Raw genomic sequence first — 16,578 nt, 5'->3', positions numbered from 1 at the left:
CTTTTGTTTATAGCAGTCATCACATTTTATTTCCCCATTTGTAAACATTTCTGTTTCTTCCTGTTGATCCTTTGGGGCTGGGTCCTAGTTCTGTCTCTCTGCCTCCATTCAGTGCCTGGGCGGGGCGGGCATGAGAAGGTGAAAGGGGAGGGAGCTCAGTGGCAGTGCATGGTTGCAGAGCCCCTCAGCTGTCTCTCTAGGGTCTTTAATAGTTGTAAAGTCCTCCCTCCCCACACTTCCCGGGATCGGAGTGTCTGTTGTATTGCACCCTGGCTGCTTGTTACTTGCCTAAAGCCCCCACTCGAAATGTAAGTTACTTGAGGACTAGGGTCATGCTTAATGAATCTAAACTTCCAAGGCTTAGCCCAGATTGTCTGTAAAATAAATATTTGTGAAATGAGTGAATGAATGAATATGGAGGACACAGACCTCAGAAGATGTACAGTCCTAAAAATAATTAGGTTCCAGAAGGATGAAAATACAAGTCCAGATGGCAGGCACATTACTTGTCTGGACATATGGGGAATTGGGAGCACATCTTGAATCTCTGAGGTTGATGGTACCAAGTCTGCTTTCTTGAAACCATTCCTTGGTGTCCCTATTCTGGGCGCAGTCATTGGTAGAAGGTTGTCCCTGAGGTCAACCAATGGGCTATGCAGTTAACCCTAATTGTCCTAAGTCTGATATGTACAAGGCCAAGGCAATATAGATGGAGATTGTGACACAGGGACATTCAGAGCTGAGCCTCTTGTGGTCTTGGTTATACCTATGTGTGTGTCCTCTTGTCTCCAAGGCTGTTCTTAGACCTCTGAAGACAGTGTCCGTGTCCCACAAGTCCTTACTTTTTCAGTGGGCCCTACTCCCTGAGCTCTGGCCAGTTCAGGACAGCTTCACTTTCCTAGGAGTTTATATAAGCCATTCCCATGCACTGAATGTTTGTGGCCTCAGGCCAAATCCATACACTGAAGCCCTAATCTTCAGTGTGATGGTATCCCGAGGTGGGCCCTTCACAGGTGATTGGGGTTAGTGACCACATAAGCTGAGGAAATGACCAGAGCCCTCTCTCTGCCTTGTAAGGACAGCTGCTGTCTGCAGGCTGGAAGAGGAACTCGACTAGACACTGAATCTGCTGGTACTTTGATCTTAGGCTGCTTGGGCTCTAGAAACATAAGAGGTATCTGGTGTTTAAGCCACCCATGATATTTTCCTAGAGGGGACTGATCATTTGTCTTAGAGACTGTCTGCAAAGTGTCCAAATGCACATAATGAATGTGGTAAGCTGGGCATAAGACTAAAGTGATAGCTGTGGACAGGCACCATGCGGACATTTTCTGGGGGCCTCGAGATGAGGGTGGGGATTTGGGGAGTGGGTGCTGAGGACTGTGCCCCTGTATTACTCAGTCTTGTCACGTGGGCAGCACCCTGAAGCAGATTTCCGTTATTTCTGGAGTCACACACTATTGCTACTCAGCAATCCCTCCAACTAGGGAGAGGCATGGGGAGCAGTGGGATAAGATGGACTTTGGAGACAGACAGCTGAGTTATATCAACACTCTGAACCTCGGTCTCTTCATCTCCTTCATCTGGGCATTAATAGCATCTGTGTAAGACTACAGAGAATAAATGCATGAGATTTTATGATTAAATAAGTGAGCATGTGGGGACTGGTTAGCATACAGTAGGCTCCCAATAAGTGTGATTCCTCCTCTTTTTCCCCATTAATCCCAGGTGAAACTACTCGGCTTACCTGATTCAGAGCCCTAAGTGCCTGGGGCAGGCAGAAAGCCCGAGAAGCTTCTTAGGAAGTGCGTTCATAGCATCCTCACTAGTCCTGATGCCTCTTGCCCTCTGCCTAGTTCTTAAATTTGGCTTCCCTTAAACATGGGCTTTGGCATGTTATTGGACACCTTCCCTCGCCTTGGCTTCCTGCACGATAGCTCTGGGGCTCCTGCTGCCCCAACATGCTCGTCTCCTCTCCCCCACAGCCCAACACCTTGATGAGGAGAGACACAGAGCTGATAGCTTCAGATGGGGCCAGTCCTTGGCCTATCACCAGGGCCGGACTCCCTGCCAGGACCTTTGCCTCGGGCACCAGGGAAAGTACAGGAAAGTAGAGGGACATGACACTTGCTTCTGGGAGAGTTTCCAAAGTAGCAGGGGAGGTGAGCAGATGCACTGAAAAGCTAAACACAGGCATCAGTGGAAACAAATAAATGTTCCGGAGAAATAAACAGTCATATGCACAGGAAAGTCCTGACACTGACTGAGGCATCTGTGACTTCTGTCATCCTCATCAGAAGAGGTCTCATTAAGGAAAGGGACTGTGTCTTATCCATCAGTCTGGGGCTCTGGAGGCAGAGGGTTCACTCTTCTCTATCATACCGGGACTCCCAAGGACAGGGCCATGTCTCCTGCTGCAGACCAGGACCCTTGGAGTCAGGGCTGTCTCTTCCACATGGAGTCCAGGGGCCCCTGAGGTCAAGGGCTGTGTCAACCCATCACACCATGAATTAGAGCCCAGGGCTGTTCATCTCCTTCGCAGCCAAGAATGTTTCCTGGTAACACTGTGTGGGCTAAGTCATCCAATTTACACCCACAGTGCCCGTGGAAACTGGGAGCATCCCCAGGGTGGGCATTCCCATGAAATCTCCAGCCCGAGGCTCTGTTGCAGGGCTGGGAGTAATTAGAGGTGATTATAATTGCTGTGCATTATTAATAACACATGAAACAGAAGACAAATGTAATAATGAAAATGTTGTGAGGTGTCATGAACACACAGTAATTGGAATAATAAGTTAAAGAATGAGTTTATGTAATGAGATCAATGAGGCAAGAGTTTAAGGAGTGTGTGCATCTGTGGTCCCGGATAATCCCATTCAAGAAAATTTTCCCCCAGACCTACTTAGCTGAAGATGTTTTCCTGGAGAAGGAAAGAGCTGCTGGTGGTCAGACAGACACTGAACGTGGGGGAACGTGTAGGTCTGTATGTGTGTCTCAGTCAGGGTGGGTGGAGGCTCAGGGGTTGGTTATGGGAGAAAGGATAAACTTTGGGATGACTTAACTGGCCAAAATGGAATTCTGCATCTATTTGTTTTAATGTTTGCCCTCTGGGACTGTAAAAGGTTATTGGTTATTGATAAATAACAATAAAAAGGTTATTGGGAAAATGGTGATAATTACATGGCCCCCCACTGGCTTATGCAAATTATGTCAACTACTCTGGAATGAAGCCTGTGAATTGCCTATTGTTATCTCTGTTTTATAAGCCAGGAAGCTGGGGTGGAGGGGGTTGGGTGGCCTGCCCAAGATCTAACAGCTGGTAAGTGACTGAGCGGAGACCTGACCCTGGTGACTGTGCAGCCCCAGCCCTGTCCATCTTGCCAGCCTGTTTATGACTGTCCTTCGCTGAGCCCCAGGCTCCACAGAGAGGTCTCTGGCTGGGCTGACCTCACGGCCCCTGTTGCAATCAGCACACTGCGGCTTCTAGCTCTCTGGCATATTGGGGTTTTACGCAAGATTTCACTGTAATGCTAACAGTGAGCATTCATCCAGGCTGCGTTCCATCCGGCCCTGTGTGAAGTCCTTAGCGAGCAGAGCCATCAGCCTTACAAATGAGGACCAGCAACTGTCCCTGCTCCCTGGATATCACTCTACCTCCCCACCCCCCAGGGCCCGGAGCTCGGAAGAGTCTTCTTCAGAGCCTGGCAAGGAGGTTAGGCCTCCCATCTGAGGCCCCACTGCAAGCAAGTGTGTGCTAAGGCAGTCCCCAAACCCAAGCCTGTTGGCCTCTGGGCCCGCGTGTGTTTCACCACCTCACAGCAATTGACTAACTTTTGGCCCACCCCATTAGTGAAGCAAAATGAAAGCACGTGACCACCTACCAACACACCTTGGCAGAGGCGAACTCCACAAGCGCCGTCTGCCCCCCAGGCACGTGATGCGGGCTGTGCCCTCCAGACGGTACCCGGGGAAGCAGGAGAAGATCAAGGTGTCGCCTACGCCAAACTGCAAGCCCTTCCGGATGCTGTAGGCTGGGACCTCAGGCTCCTCACAAGGCTCCAAGTCATATTCTGGAAAAGGAGCAGGAGTGCTGGGGTCAGAGACAGAATATGGAAACATATAGACACAAATACCAGGGAGAAAAGGGCCAGAGATAATGACAGACAGAGGTCAGAATACATACACACTGGCCCACAAAAGGTAAAGAGAAAAAAAAATGATTATAAGAACAGAGGCAGAGAGACACACAGTGAGGTGAATAACACCATGCTTCTGGTACTGGGGACGGCTCCCCACTGCAAGCAAAGAGAGGACACTGAGTTTCCTGGAAGCATCCTTCCTGGAAGTATTTATAAGGGTCCCTGTGACTTGACCTTTCCCTCCTCTGACCCTTCATCCCCATATTAACTCCAAGACTCAGGGCTCAAAGACTTTCCTGCCTCTCTCTCCCTAGGCATTGACCCAGATAAATTCAATCAGCTTGGTTCTAGAGGGTCAGAATGTATGACCCAGCCGAGGGCAACTTATATTGGGAGAAAGAATCCGAATGCTTCACTCAAACTCTGTCCCAGCAATGCTGGTGCTGGAGGCAGATGGCAAGCATGATGGAATGGCACTTATCACCCAGGGATCATCCCAGTATCTCTAGTGAGGGCACAGAAGTGACAATTTCCATAGTCCCCAAAGGTATTTCCCTTCTGGGGCACAGTGCCCCAGAGCTCTATGTAGTAAAGAGAAGGAGGTTTCCTTAGATGAGGGGAGGCATAGTGGCTAGATATGTCCCTGGCCATGACCTGGCCAGGCCCATGGCAGATGGCTTCTGTTGGAGGGACAGCGTGGGGTTGAGCTGGGCCACATCCCATTTCCTAGAGGCTAGATATCTCTTGCCCATCCTGGGAGATCCCGTGGGATGAGTAGAGACACTCTGGGAAGCAGTGGGACAAGAGTGGTGGGGTACTTGGGACCAGAGCAGTGAAGGGTCCGCTTTTCTTCCTGAATGCCAAATTAAAGAGCTTTCTGCATAGGATTCTTAAACACAGGGATAAATACTTTTACTACGAAATAAGCATTGGTGAAGAAGTCCCCAAATAAGACTCTAATATGTTCATTTCAAATCCCTTTCTTCTTCTTCCTCTTCTTTTTTAATTGCTGGGGTCATGAAACAGTGGAAGTGAAATCAGCAGAAGAATCACGTATTCCTAGGACTGGAGGGGATGTCCTAGTCCAACCAGTTATACTGGTGATTTTCAGAGTGGATCTTAAAGACCTTAAGGGAAGATTCCCCCAAACACCTCCTTCCCAGCCCATCACAGGGAGGCCTCCTTGTATCTAACCCAACAATCTTTTGCTGCAGCAAAAGTGAGGTCATTCTCCCAGGGACTGGAAAGTGGATCAATGTCCATCTGCTGGGAAGACCAGAGGCTGGCAGCAGAGGGAGAGGCAGAATATTCTGCCATCTCCTCCCCCAGGGGACCTCAACATGCTTTACCTGCAAAGGTGATGTTGAATCCTTCGTAGGACATGGAGAAATCAGAAATGAAGCGGACCTGAGCAGTGAAGTTGCCATAGAGTCCAGCGCTGATGGGTGCCGGCAACCGTGAGCCGGTCAGCTGTCTCAGGGGCTGCGAGAAGCTGCCGTTCTCGGTGATGAGGAGGTAGTCGTGGCCACTCTCCAGGTGGAAGGTGTGGAATGTAAAGAACACACCTGCCAAGAGACCGGAAGGGTCCGGGTGACAAACTGAGATGGCTGCAACAGCCGCAGTGCGAGACGGGATTGGCACAAATATTTCCAGTCCATGGACGTCTACCAGTGGGTTGGGGTGTGAGCATGCACTGAGAGTCACATACGGGGGAACCAGAACGAATGTGTCCGAATGATCCAGAATATGCCATTTGCCCAGAGGTCAGGGAGAAGGACACCGCCTTATGGTTGTCAAATTTGAAAGATTTATGGCTAGGTCTGTGAGAATGCTTCATAGCCTTTCACTCATTCACAGATTCTCTCATTCATTTCTCAACAAGTATTTGTATATCTGACAAGTGCTTCCTCTGGGCTAGGATCCAGGGCCAGGGAGGAGCAAGGGGATATACAAGACATTCAACAAAGAGCTACAGTACAGAGTGACAAAAGCGCTATCAAACATCATTCAGAATGTTCCGGGGGCAGAATGGCAAGCACTAAACAAAAGCGATAATATTCACTAACATTTCGGCACTAAGTATCTGCGTGTCACTATGCTATGTGTTTTATTGCCCTGTAGTTGGCCCCTATCAATTGGAAGAGAAGATCTGAAAACCCAGTTAACCCCACCAATAACTCATCTCCATTTTACACCCAAGGAAATTGAGGCACAAAGAGGAAAGGCACGTGTCCAGGGTCATCCATCCAGCAGGTGGCAGAGCTGGGATCTGAGTGCAGTCTGATTGCAGGGTTGCGTAATAAACAGCTCCATGACACTGCTTCTCCCACTACGGAGAGAAAACAGGCAGGAGGGGTGGCCAGGTACTGAGATGGGTCTGGCGGTGAGAAAGATGGGGTGGTAGGATCTCAACACCCGAAGCAGCTCTTGGACCAGATCCAGATGGCCGTCTGTGTTTGGGTGGGCCTGTGTGTAAATGCATGCCCACTCACACATCAGCACGCCCATGGGAATGTATGCTGTGGGCGTGCTAAGGGCAGGTGCTTGGCTAGACTAGGGGGGCTGGATTCACTTGCTATTCAAAGTCCACGGACCAGCAGTATGGGCCTCGCCTGCAAGCTTGTTAGAAATGCAGAATCTCAGCCTCTGTCATAGACCTTCCAAATCAGAATCTGCATGCTAACAAGGTCCCTAGGAGATCTGTAGGAACATTAAAGTTTGAGGAATACTTCTCTAGATAATTAGCGACAAGTTTTTGATAAATCATGTTTGGGTCCAAGCTCTCAATGCTAAAATATTTAAAATGTTTTCATAGTCTTGCTTCTCTATGGATGGGACCTGGTAAGCCCAGAGTTTTGGGGATTCTATGGGTGGGGGCAGGAGAAAGAGAAGCCCATAGAGGTGGTGGAACTAGGCATGCAGCTTGTAAATGCCCTGTGCCCAAGCGACTATGTTACATCTATGGACCTATTTCCTCAAGGGAACAAATCCTAAGCACCTACTAAGTGCCAGGGCTGGGCTAAGCAGTAAGAAAGATCTCTCAGTTTAGTGGAGGAGACTGACACATCCATAGTGAGTCCAGAATGGCGGCACAGAATAAGAGTGCTAAGTAAGCCCGGAGGGTTGGGAAGACTTCACGGGGTCACAGTCTTTGACAGGATGGGAGCATTTTGGGGATGTACAGGTATGTGTGCCCACGTGTATCCTATCCTCCTCCCAACACATCAACACAGGTGCCCACGAGAAACTGTTCTCAGTCTACAGTGCTTGGGAAAAGGCTCGGTGGAAATGTCTTTCCCTCCTGGTAAAACAAGGGTTGGGTAGCGAGTGGATCAGACACAGTACAGGGAATTGGAGTTGATGAAGCACTAAGCCTCGCACTCTATTCTTCAGCGTGCAAACACAGTCCCTCCATAGGAGTAAACATTTGGCTGGCATTCTAAGGATGAGTAAACAACTGAGATGAAGCCCCTGGGTTTCCCAGCTGTGCTGATTGCTTGAGGCTCTTTTGGTCATTGTGAGAAAATGAAGACATTGTCACAGAGGCCCCATGTTGGAGTCTGAATCCAGATTTGGTGTGACAGATGCACACACAATCTGATACTTCACTGGTGTGACCATGTCGAATCCTATGAAGGATGAGTACCACGCCAGGCAGACATTCAGAGCTGTGGAAAAAGCGTGGGCTTTGGGAGGGGGGAGGGACCCAGACCTGGGTCAATGGCCCATCTACCAGCTGAAGGGTCTGGGCCGAAGTTGCTCAAGTGTGTCCTGAGTTCTAGTTTCTTCCACCATAACATGGGGATGATAGCATCTCCTCATAGGTAACATTTAATTCTTGGAGCGAGGAACAATTAGGATAGCAGATGCAGAACCCACGGCATGGTGTCTGACACATAGTAGGTTTTCTTTTTGCTCAGCTTGTCTAACTCCTAGACATCCTTATGGATTGAAAAAAATTTCACTTCTGGGGTCTCAGCAAGGGCCCATTCTTTGGACTCCTGAATTAGCCATTCCCTTTGGCTGGGAAGTTGAACAATTCTGAATTTCATAGAGTTCAAGTTTCTCCAGCTGTTCCTCTGCCTCCTGGGGATCAATCAGAGTCAGTAACCTAATGGATTTGTTAACCTGAGATACTCTTACAGGCATTGCCCTCTGCAGAAGGGTCTGAGTTCAATTTAATTCTATTCATATAAATATTTCTTGAGTTCCTCATGTGTCAGGCATAGAGCCAGAACCTAGGGAAGCTGCAGGAAACAAGGCAGGCATGTCTCCCAAAGGGCTTGGAGTCTGTGTGCGGGGAGCAGGAAGGCACAAGATCATGTGGGAGCCCACGGAGGGGAGCCCAGCTCACACCCAGGCCTCGGAAGAAAGGGTCCGGAAGGCTCATTATAGGAAGTGAGTTCAGAAGATGAAGAGCTGGCCACACAAGAGGGGTGGTGGAGATGGTGCAGGGGGGAAAGTGTTCCAGGGAGAAGAACAGCATCCCAAGACACAAAGCTCTAGAGGACAAGAAAAGTCTGGGAAGTTCTAGGAACTGAGAGAGCTTCAATGTAGCTACTAGGACTTAGTGTTTACAGAACTCAGAAGGAGGCTGAGAAAGGTGAGCAAGGGCTATAGGCTCATGCCGGCTATTTTATAACTTCAAGCTTTATACTAAGGGTCTGGTAAAGCCTTTAAATGGTCCTAAGGAAGAAGTGACCGGGTCATACATCAGCAACCCTGTATTGATTCTCTGCCTGGAACACCTCTTGTCCTGGCTAATATTTGTTCATCCCTGAAGACTGGCCCAAGTTTCAACTTCAGGACACCACCTAACCAAGCCCTAGGGTGGTCACTGGATGTTTGCTACCCTTATCCACTCTTGGCCATGGTACGTTAGATGGACTCTAATCTTTCTGAAGGCAGGCAATGCCAAAGTGGTTCAATGCCAGGTTCATGCCACTGGGTTTTCCTAGCACCAAGGTTAAGTGCAAGTATGACATAAGCATTTGCTCAATATTTGAATTGCATTGACTTCTAGACAAAGACACATATAGAAAGGCATAGAGAAACATACCCCACCCCCATGATTATAGATGCCAGACAGAAAGAAAATCATGACTAGTGGGGGATGTTCCTTTAAGGAATATGAGGGGCTAACTTTCTTGCCCTCTTGATGCCACAGAGGAGCTTCTGGCTCTCCCATTGGCCCACTCTGGCCAAGACTTGCTGGAAACAGCTCTGCAGGATGAACAAGGATGCTGCCCTAATCCCTCCTCTCCTCAAGGAGAAGGGGACAACCAGGCCTCACCCTGACTGCCTGCAGGGTCCTTTCTCCCCAAGAAGCTGCATGCCACCCTAATCCCAGTTAGGTCAGGCCTATTAGAGGCAAAAGTGAAGTCCTTAAGCACACGTGGGGAGACTTTGAGTGACTTTTCTTATAATTTTTTTTTTTTACACAAATAGTATAGTTTACATGTAGTATTTTTATTGCTCAAAATTAGAAAAAACGGAGAAGATAAAAATAAGAGAGTAGTGGCACTAATGTCTTGAGGTATAACTTTTCAGATACTTTTCTGTACACATATCCTGGTTTAGTTTTTATAAACTATGTTCTTTTGGCAAACATCTCTTTGGGCTTAACAATGTAATACAACTACACCTGTAGGTCTTTATTTTTTAAAACTTTTTTTATTTTTAAAAAATATTTTGTTACTTTTATTTTAGAGAGAAAGAAAGAAAGAGAGGAAAGCGGGCCAGTGAGAGAGGGAGAAAAGAATCTTAAGAAGATTCTATGCTCAGCACGGAACCCAACATGGGCCTCGATCCCCCAATCCTGAGATCATGACCTAAGTTCAAATCAAGGGTTGGTCACTTAACCAACTAGGCCACCCAGGCACCCCTACCCTGTAGGTTTTTAAATATTCTCTCACATTATGGCTTTTCATAGCTGCATAGTGTTGCATTATATCTAGGTATCATATCTTTATTTAACATTTCTTCATTGATGGACAATTCTGTAGCTAACTAATCCTCCAATTAGTAAAGTATTTTAGGAAGCACCCTTGCAGCTAAATCTTGATGTACAGTTGTACTTATTTTTTTCAGATATATTCCAAGGAGTGGAATTGCTGTGTCCAAAAGCACATATATTTTGAAAACTTTTGAATCATATCATGGAACCATCATCCAGAGAATTTCAACCATTTTATACAATGTCAGCGCTGAAGAAGAGTATTCATGTCTGCACACTGTCTCCCACACTGTTATGATATTCTCTGCTGACTTGAAAAAAGAAATGGTATTTCATTACTGGTTAAATTTGCATGTCTTTAATTATGAGTGGGGTCAATGTCCTTTCATCTCTATTTCTTCTACTCTGAAGCATTTATAGCTTTGCTCATTTTACAGGCCTAGAGACCAGGTATGTTTTTCTTTAGGATTTTTAAGAGCTCTCCATGCATCAGGTTGGTAATCTTTAGTTGATTATTTATGTTGAAAATAATTTTGTCCACTTACTGTCTGAATTTTTTATGGCCCTTTTTTTTTTTACGTAAATCCACTCAAAGTTTTATTTAATCAAATCTTAAAGTCTTTGCCTTTATGGATTCTGCTTTTAGTATTACTCTTCATAGTACATCCGCACCTGAGGTTAGATTTTTATGTTCTTCTAGTATTGGAATTTATGTGGTTAAATGTATGAAGTCTGTTTGGTTCTTTTCTTTTATTCCCAAGTGTTTAAGTCTAGTGTTTAAAAACCATTTATTAAATAATCAATCCTCTCTTCAATGGATTGGAAATGACACTTTAATTATATACTACAAACTGTCTCTCTCACACACATACACAAGTGTGCGTGTGTGCATGCACAGTCTCACACACATACACACACATAGGACTCTATGTCTGGACCTTCATATGCCTGCATTGGTTTGTGTGTCCATTCCAATACTCATACCACATTGTTAAAATTATTTTAGCCAAAAACATTTTACTATCTGAAAGAGTTACTCTTTTAAAAATTTTTCATGGCTTTTCTACATGTTAATTCTTCTAGATGAGAGGTTCTTATTCAAGGGCATGCATCAGATTTACTAGTGAAGTCTTCAGAAATCAAAGATGCCTGTTTTCCATCTCCAACATGGAGAATCAAAACATCTACAGTGCAGTCTAAGCATTAACATATTTGCTACATTGCTGAGGGGTTAAGAACTGTGACCCTGGATGAACTTCAGAATAAGCTTCTGAGGATAGAAGCCATATGTGCCTGGTTACTGTTTATTCCCAGCCCGAGTCTGCCACATGGGTGGCATTATTCAATTAATATTTGCTGAATCAAAGACTATATTATTTCCTGTTTATTTCTAACCAGCACCCTTCCTTTGAACTTGGGTTTCCAAAGATTATTCATGTGAGGGAAGTTGAGGTAACAGTCCAGACTGGTGAGGAATATGAAAACATGGCATCTGAGGAACAGCTGAGCTATGTAAGAGGTTCACGGGTCCAGTGTCTGAAGGGTGAACATGAGGAGAGGGGGCAGATGGATCCTATTTTCCTCCAGCACAAAGAACAAGGAAAAAAGTTTCAGGAGCATCTAATAGGCTATTAGGAGGGGTCAGATCTATCAAAAAATGACACCAGGTGCCTATTTGCTGAATGTGTTGGCCACCTTCCCACTGCTGGGGCTGTTTAGGCAGGTGTGGTGCCATCTTGTCGGGAGCAATTAGAGAAGATTTCTGCATTATGTAGGGTTCATAGCTGGTAATTTCTACAGTACCTTCTAGCATGAAGATTTTAGATTCTTAAAAATATTTGTGGAATGTATTCTGTGATTCAAAGAGATGGGAAGCTTATGGGAGTATTCCGGTTGAGAAAAATTCAGACCAAATGCTGAGGTCACTACATAGGGAGATCCCCACTGAGGCCACCTTGACCTGGAGAACATGGGGTTCTGACCACGTTACAGTCCAATACTTGCTCCAGGCCTAACCACTCACCCTTGCCATGGGATGTTTCAATAATCCAGGTACAGTTCAAGTTGTTGGGATAGAAGTCAGGAAACCCTGGTGATAAGATGGTCCCACTGGAGCCTTGAATGAAGCCACCACAGAGTGCTACAGGAGTAAAGACAGTGTTGAAAGATCGGAGTGGCTCAGGGAGCTCCCTCACACCACCCTATATCCCCATCCCCAACCAATCCTCCTGGGAGCTGGGGAGCCATCTTCTCTCAACCCTCAACCCTCACTAATGGGTGAGTCAATGCCCCTTCTAGCTCCTGGTCTTCCACAGCAGGAAAGGAATCCACTACCTTAGCACCCCTTTGCAAGGTGTGTCTCACCTTCACAGCTGGGCAGGGCCCGGCTCCACTGGAAGTTAGGCTCACACTCCAGGGGCTCTCCGTCACTTAACGTGTAGCCTGAGTCACAGCTGAAGGTCACTAGAGCGCCCACATAGAAGTCATTTCCATGGCGCTGCCCATTTACAGGGATCCCTGGATCCAGACAGTGGTCTGACTGTAGTGTTATAGCTGGAAAAGAGAGCCCACAGCTGGAACAGACAGCTAACCATCACCACAGAAGGACCCTAGCTGGCCCACAAAGGGAGAGAGGAGAGAACCCTGATTTACAGAAAGCTGAGGTTGACATTTACCCATGTGTCAAGTGTGGCTGTCGACATCTGCTAAGACATCTGAAGACCTGTTTCTCAAAGAAAATAAGCTGATTCTAGTATTTGTCCATCCATCCATTCATTCAATTAACATAAGTTGAGTGTCCACTAGGGTTTAGACACCATGCTAAGTCTTGGGGATACAGACATGATTAAGAACATGGGGCTGCCCTCATAGCGCTCTCAACCAGCACTTTCTCTACTGGTCTACAAGGAATGGAAGGGACATCCATCTTGTTCAACTGAGGCAGCAGAGATGGATGCAGAAGGCGATGGGGGAGTGAGGGTGAGCGAGAGATACTATCACATTTCAGCCTCACCATCCTCAAACACTGTCCCCAGATAGCCCAGCCTGGTGGTTCCCAGTCACCTGCAGGTAGAAGAGGCTTTGTGGTATGTGGGTCATCAGACTTCACTCTTTCCAAAGGCTCCCCTCTGAGCTCCTGTGGGCTCTGACAGATGCTGAGAGTAGGCGAGTGCCCCCCAGGAGCACAGCCTGAGGAAGCCCCTGGGATGGGGCCAAGTTGGGGACCCAGTGCTGGAATAGTCCGTGGTACCTGCACCCTCCTCCCAGCCCACCTTATCATCTGCCTCCCTGCCAATACTCACTCTCATAGCGGAGCTGGAAGCCGATGTCTGAGTGACTCTTATCGGTCGAGAAGAGGAGGTAGAGGTAGTTGCTGGTGCTGATGAGGAACTGGGGGACCTGGGTCCCATGGTAAACCCCGATCAAGGGTGATGAGTATGTCCGCCCATCTCGAACTTCCAGAGTATCATAGTTGACCTCGGTTTTAAATCTGCCAAAGATGGGAATGTAGACTTCTTGAGAAACCTGAGGCTTATTAACTTGCAAACGAAAAAAGGCCCTACCTGGCCCAGGACTTCAGAACAACCAGATTTTGGCAGGCTGGGACATTTTAATATAATCTGCACACATTCATTAGTAATAGGGAAGGGCCTTCTCCACTACATTTAGCCTCTCCCCTGCCTCCGATGGCTCGGCACTCTCTCAGTCCTCCCTGTGGCTTGAGCCAAGACACATCTTCAGACTTAAAGGCACGACTAGTCTCATGGAGGGGTCAGAATGTTCTAGGCCAGAATTCAGTAAACTATAGCCCAGGGCCAAATCTATTCTATAGCCTGTTTTTGTATGGCCTAAGAGCTAAGAATGGTTTTTAACATTTATAAAGGGGTATGTTTTAAAGAAAACAGAAAATATGCAACATATAACCACGGGTGGCTTACAAAACCTAGAATATTTACTATTGGACTCTCATGGAAAGGTTTGAGCACTGCTATTCTAGGCCATGGATGCTTTGTCTGGAAGAAGTTTCTGCTCATATTTGGGTGGCTACTTTCCCCACTGAAGGGGCATGCCTGGGGTGGGAACAGGAAATGTAGCATATGAGCAGGATTTGGGTCAAAGGTCAGGAAGCTGCCTTCCTATGCTGCAAATTTTAGAGTTATACTCCTCAGATGCCAATGCCTGCTTCAACATCTGATGGTGTCTATCTGCCCACTCTCTGTCACTGGGTGTGAGGGGGACAGAAGGGCTCTGACATCCCAAGTGATACCCTACCCACCCTTCTGCTCACTCCTCCGGTCATGAACAACACAAACCCCACTACTGAGGTGAAACCAAGGCCGAGCACAAAGCCCATGTGGCCTGTCTCCACCCAGGGCAATTTGTTCCAATGTTCTCTGACTTTGCTAACATTTCAGCGAGCATGCTGGTCCTCCGCCCTCAACCCCAGGCTCCCCTCCACCACCACACCTAAGAAATCTAGCCCCCCACCCCACCCCTGGCTCTGTTCCCTCCAAGGCTGTGGTTGCAGGCACCTGTCGAAGGTGATTTTGATGGGGTAGCCTGGCTGGGCTTCAATCACCCAGGCACAGCTGAGGGCATCCTTGTAGAAGCCAGGCCAGCCCGGGGACAGGATGGTGCCACTGGGCGAAGTCAGATGACCACCGCAGGGAGCTGGGGAACAGAAGGGAGAGAAACAACTTTCTTGTGTTGGGGGGGACAAATGAACAAACAAATAAAAACTTTCTCTATAAAATGTTATCTGCCAACAAGTATTGTTTTTGTTTTTATGGAAAATTACATAAACTATATAAACTGTGAGTTCTGTCTTTTGGGACCTTTATAGACATGCTCAGTTACATCATTTGGACTTTTATTAAAGGCCAGAGGGGAGAAATAAAAATAATCCTTTAAACAAAGTCTTCTGTCATTCTAGGAGGGCTGAAGTACAGCTAATATTTGGGTTGCACTGGTTTTTCCTTTCCTCTTCACTCCTTGCATCAGGCTTGCGGCAAAAGCAGAGATCCCGCCACCTCTGGCATGGCAGTGAGCAGATCCCCAAGCTCAACTCGGAGCTCGGCTGTGACCTACTCCACTGTAAGTTCCTTGAGGGCACGGGCCTTGTTCATGGTCTTTCCAAATTTGGAGTCCCCAGCATTTAGCCTAGAGCTTGGCACACAATTATCCCTTCATGGCAGGAATCAGTAATCATTGCTTGAATGAATGCATGAATGCATGGAAGGATGAATGAATGTGGTTCATGGCAGGTGATTCCACAAGACACTGGGTAGTGCAGACATGTTTCTGATCCTGCTCCGCCTGTCCTCTCAGTCCCTTGGTCGGTGGGTCTCACTCTTCCCATCCCTCAGCTTCCTGTTCCCACCAGCACCCTTCCTTCACCGTCGCCTCCTCCTACAGCTGGACCCTTGGCCCTTGCGGTGCTCATCAGAGCGAGCCCAGTCCTTCTCCTTCTGGTAGGTGGTCAGATTTCATCTTGCATGCCTTTTAAGTTATTGTAGGTCACGTGACCACTTTGACCAATCACACGAGAGCAGTAGTGGCGCGCGTTCCGCCCACAGGAAAAGCTGAGGAGCTGGCGCCAGATTTGCCGTTTTCTGCCTCGTAGACAGTGACAGCAAGTGTCAGGATGGAAGTCCCCTCGGGCTGGGCCTTTAAGTGACAAAGGGGCAGGCCCCCTGATGGCCAGTGTTAAACATGCAGCTCAGGCAGCCTATGTGAGTACCAATTCCTGTTTTTAAGGCACTGAGATTGGGGGCTTGTTAGTTAACGCACTCTAACCTTACCCACCTGGTACCTCCCCAGGACCGACGAGGAGGATGCCGGCACCAACCACCACCTACACTGTGGCCATCGTCACCACCACGGCCATTCATGGACTCACAGGGACAGTCATGCTCACTCTTCACAGAACACAAATCCTGCAAGGGTGGCGCTATTAATCTCCCCATTTTACAGCTAGGACAGGTTTATGGAGGTGCAGCAACCAGCTCTGCTTTAGTTGGTGATAGAGCCTGGACTCGGACCTAGGAAGACACCATAAATCCAGAGATCCAAAACTAAGCAGCCTTCCACTTTTCGAAGAACCCCTGGGTCCTTTGGAATTCCTTACTATGGAGCTATCAGATGCCAAAAATGTCCTAAACAAGACCAGGAAGAAAATGAAGAGCTACTCAGTAGCTGTTTTTTTCTGCAGTTTTTTGTTTTTTTTTTTTTTGGTTGTTGTTTTTGCATGTTTCCCTAGTTAATCAGTTTCATAAAACAGGATCAAATATACTGCACCCTTCCTCTCTCAATTCTATGAACTTCTTGGAAAGACTGAAAATAATTGTCAACATTCTTTTTTAAAAGACTTATTTATTTATTTTAGAGAGCGGGGGGGGGGGTTGTGGGGGGTGGGGGGGAGGGAGAGAGAATCCCAAGCAGACTCCCACTGAGCACAGAGCCTGACACTGGGCTAATCTCACC

General features: G+C 47.3%; 1 protein-coding gene across 6 annotated transcripts in view; it reads right to left on the bottom strand.

Moving 5' to 3' along the window:
* CSMD2 (CUB and Sushi multiple domains 2) overlaps positions 1-16,578 on the bottom strand; it is a 601,873-nt gene that overhangs the window by 191,125 nt on the left and 394,170 nt on the right. For all 6 annotated transcript variants that reach the window (XM_032302441.1, XM_032302440.1, XM_032302436.1 and 3 more), the window contains exons 16-21: positions 14,628-14,766; positions 13,398-13,585; positions 12,460-12,648; positions 12,119-12,235; positions 5,489-5,704; positions 3,882-4,070 (exon numbers count right to left, since the gene is read on the bottom strand). In XM_032302441.1, the coding sequence (XP_032158332.1) occupies positions 3,882-4,070; positions 5,489-5,704; positions 12,119-12,235; positions 12,460-12,648; positions 13,398-13,585; positions 14,628-14,766 (1,038 nt within the window). The remainder of the gene's footprint in view (positions 1-3,881; positions 4,071-5,488; positions 5,705-12,118; positions 12,236-12,459; positions 12,649-13,397; positions 13,586-14,627; positions 14,767-16,578) is intronic.

Source organism: Mustela erminea, chromosome 10, assembly GCF_009829155.1.
Source record: "Mustela erminea isolate mMusErm1 chromosome 10, mMusErm1.Pri, whole genome shotgun sequence".
In the NCBI taxonomy this organism is placed as follows: Eukaryota; Metazoa; Chordata; class Mammalia; order Carnivora; family Mustelidae; genus Mustela; species Mustela erminea.
Note: the sequence above shows the minus strand (reverse complement) of the source record. Positions and strands in the feature narration are given on the sequence as shown.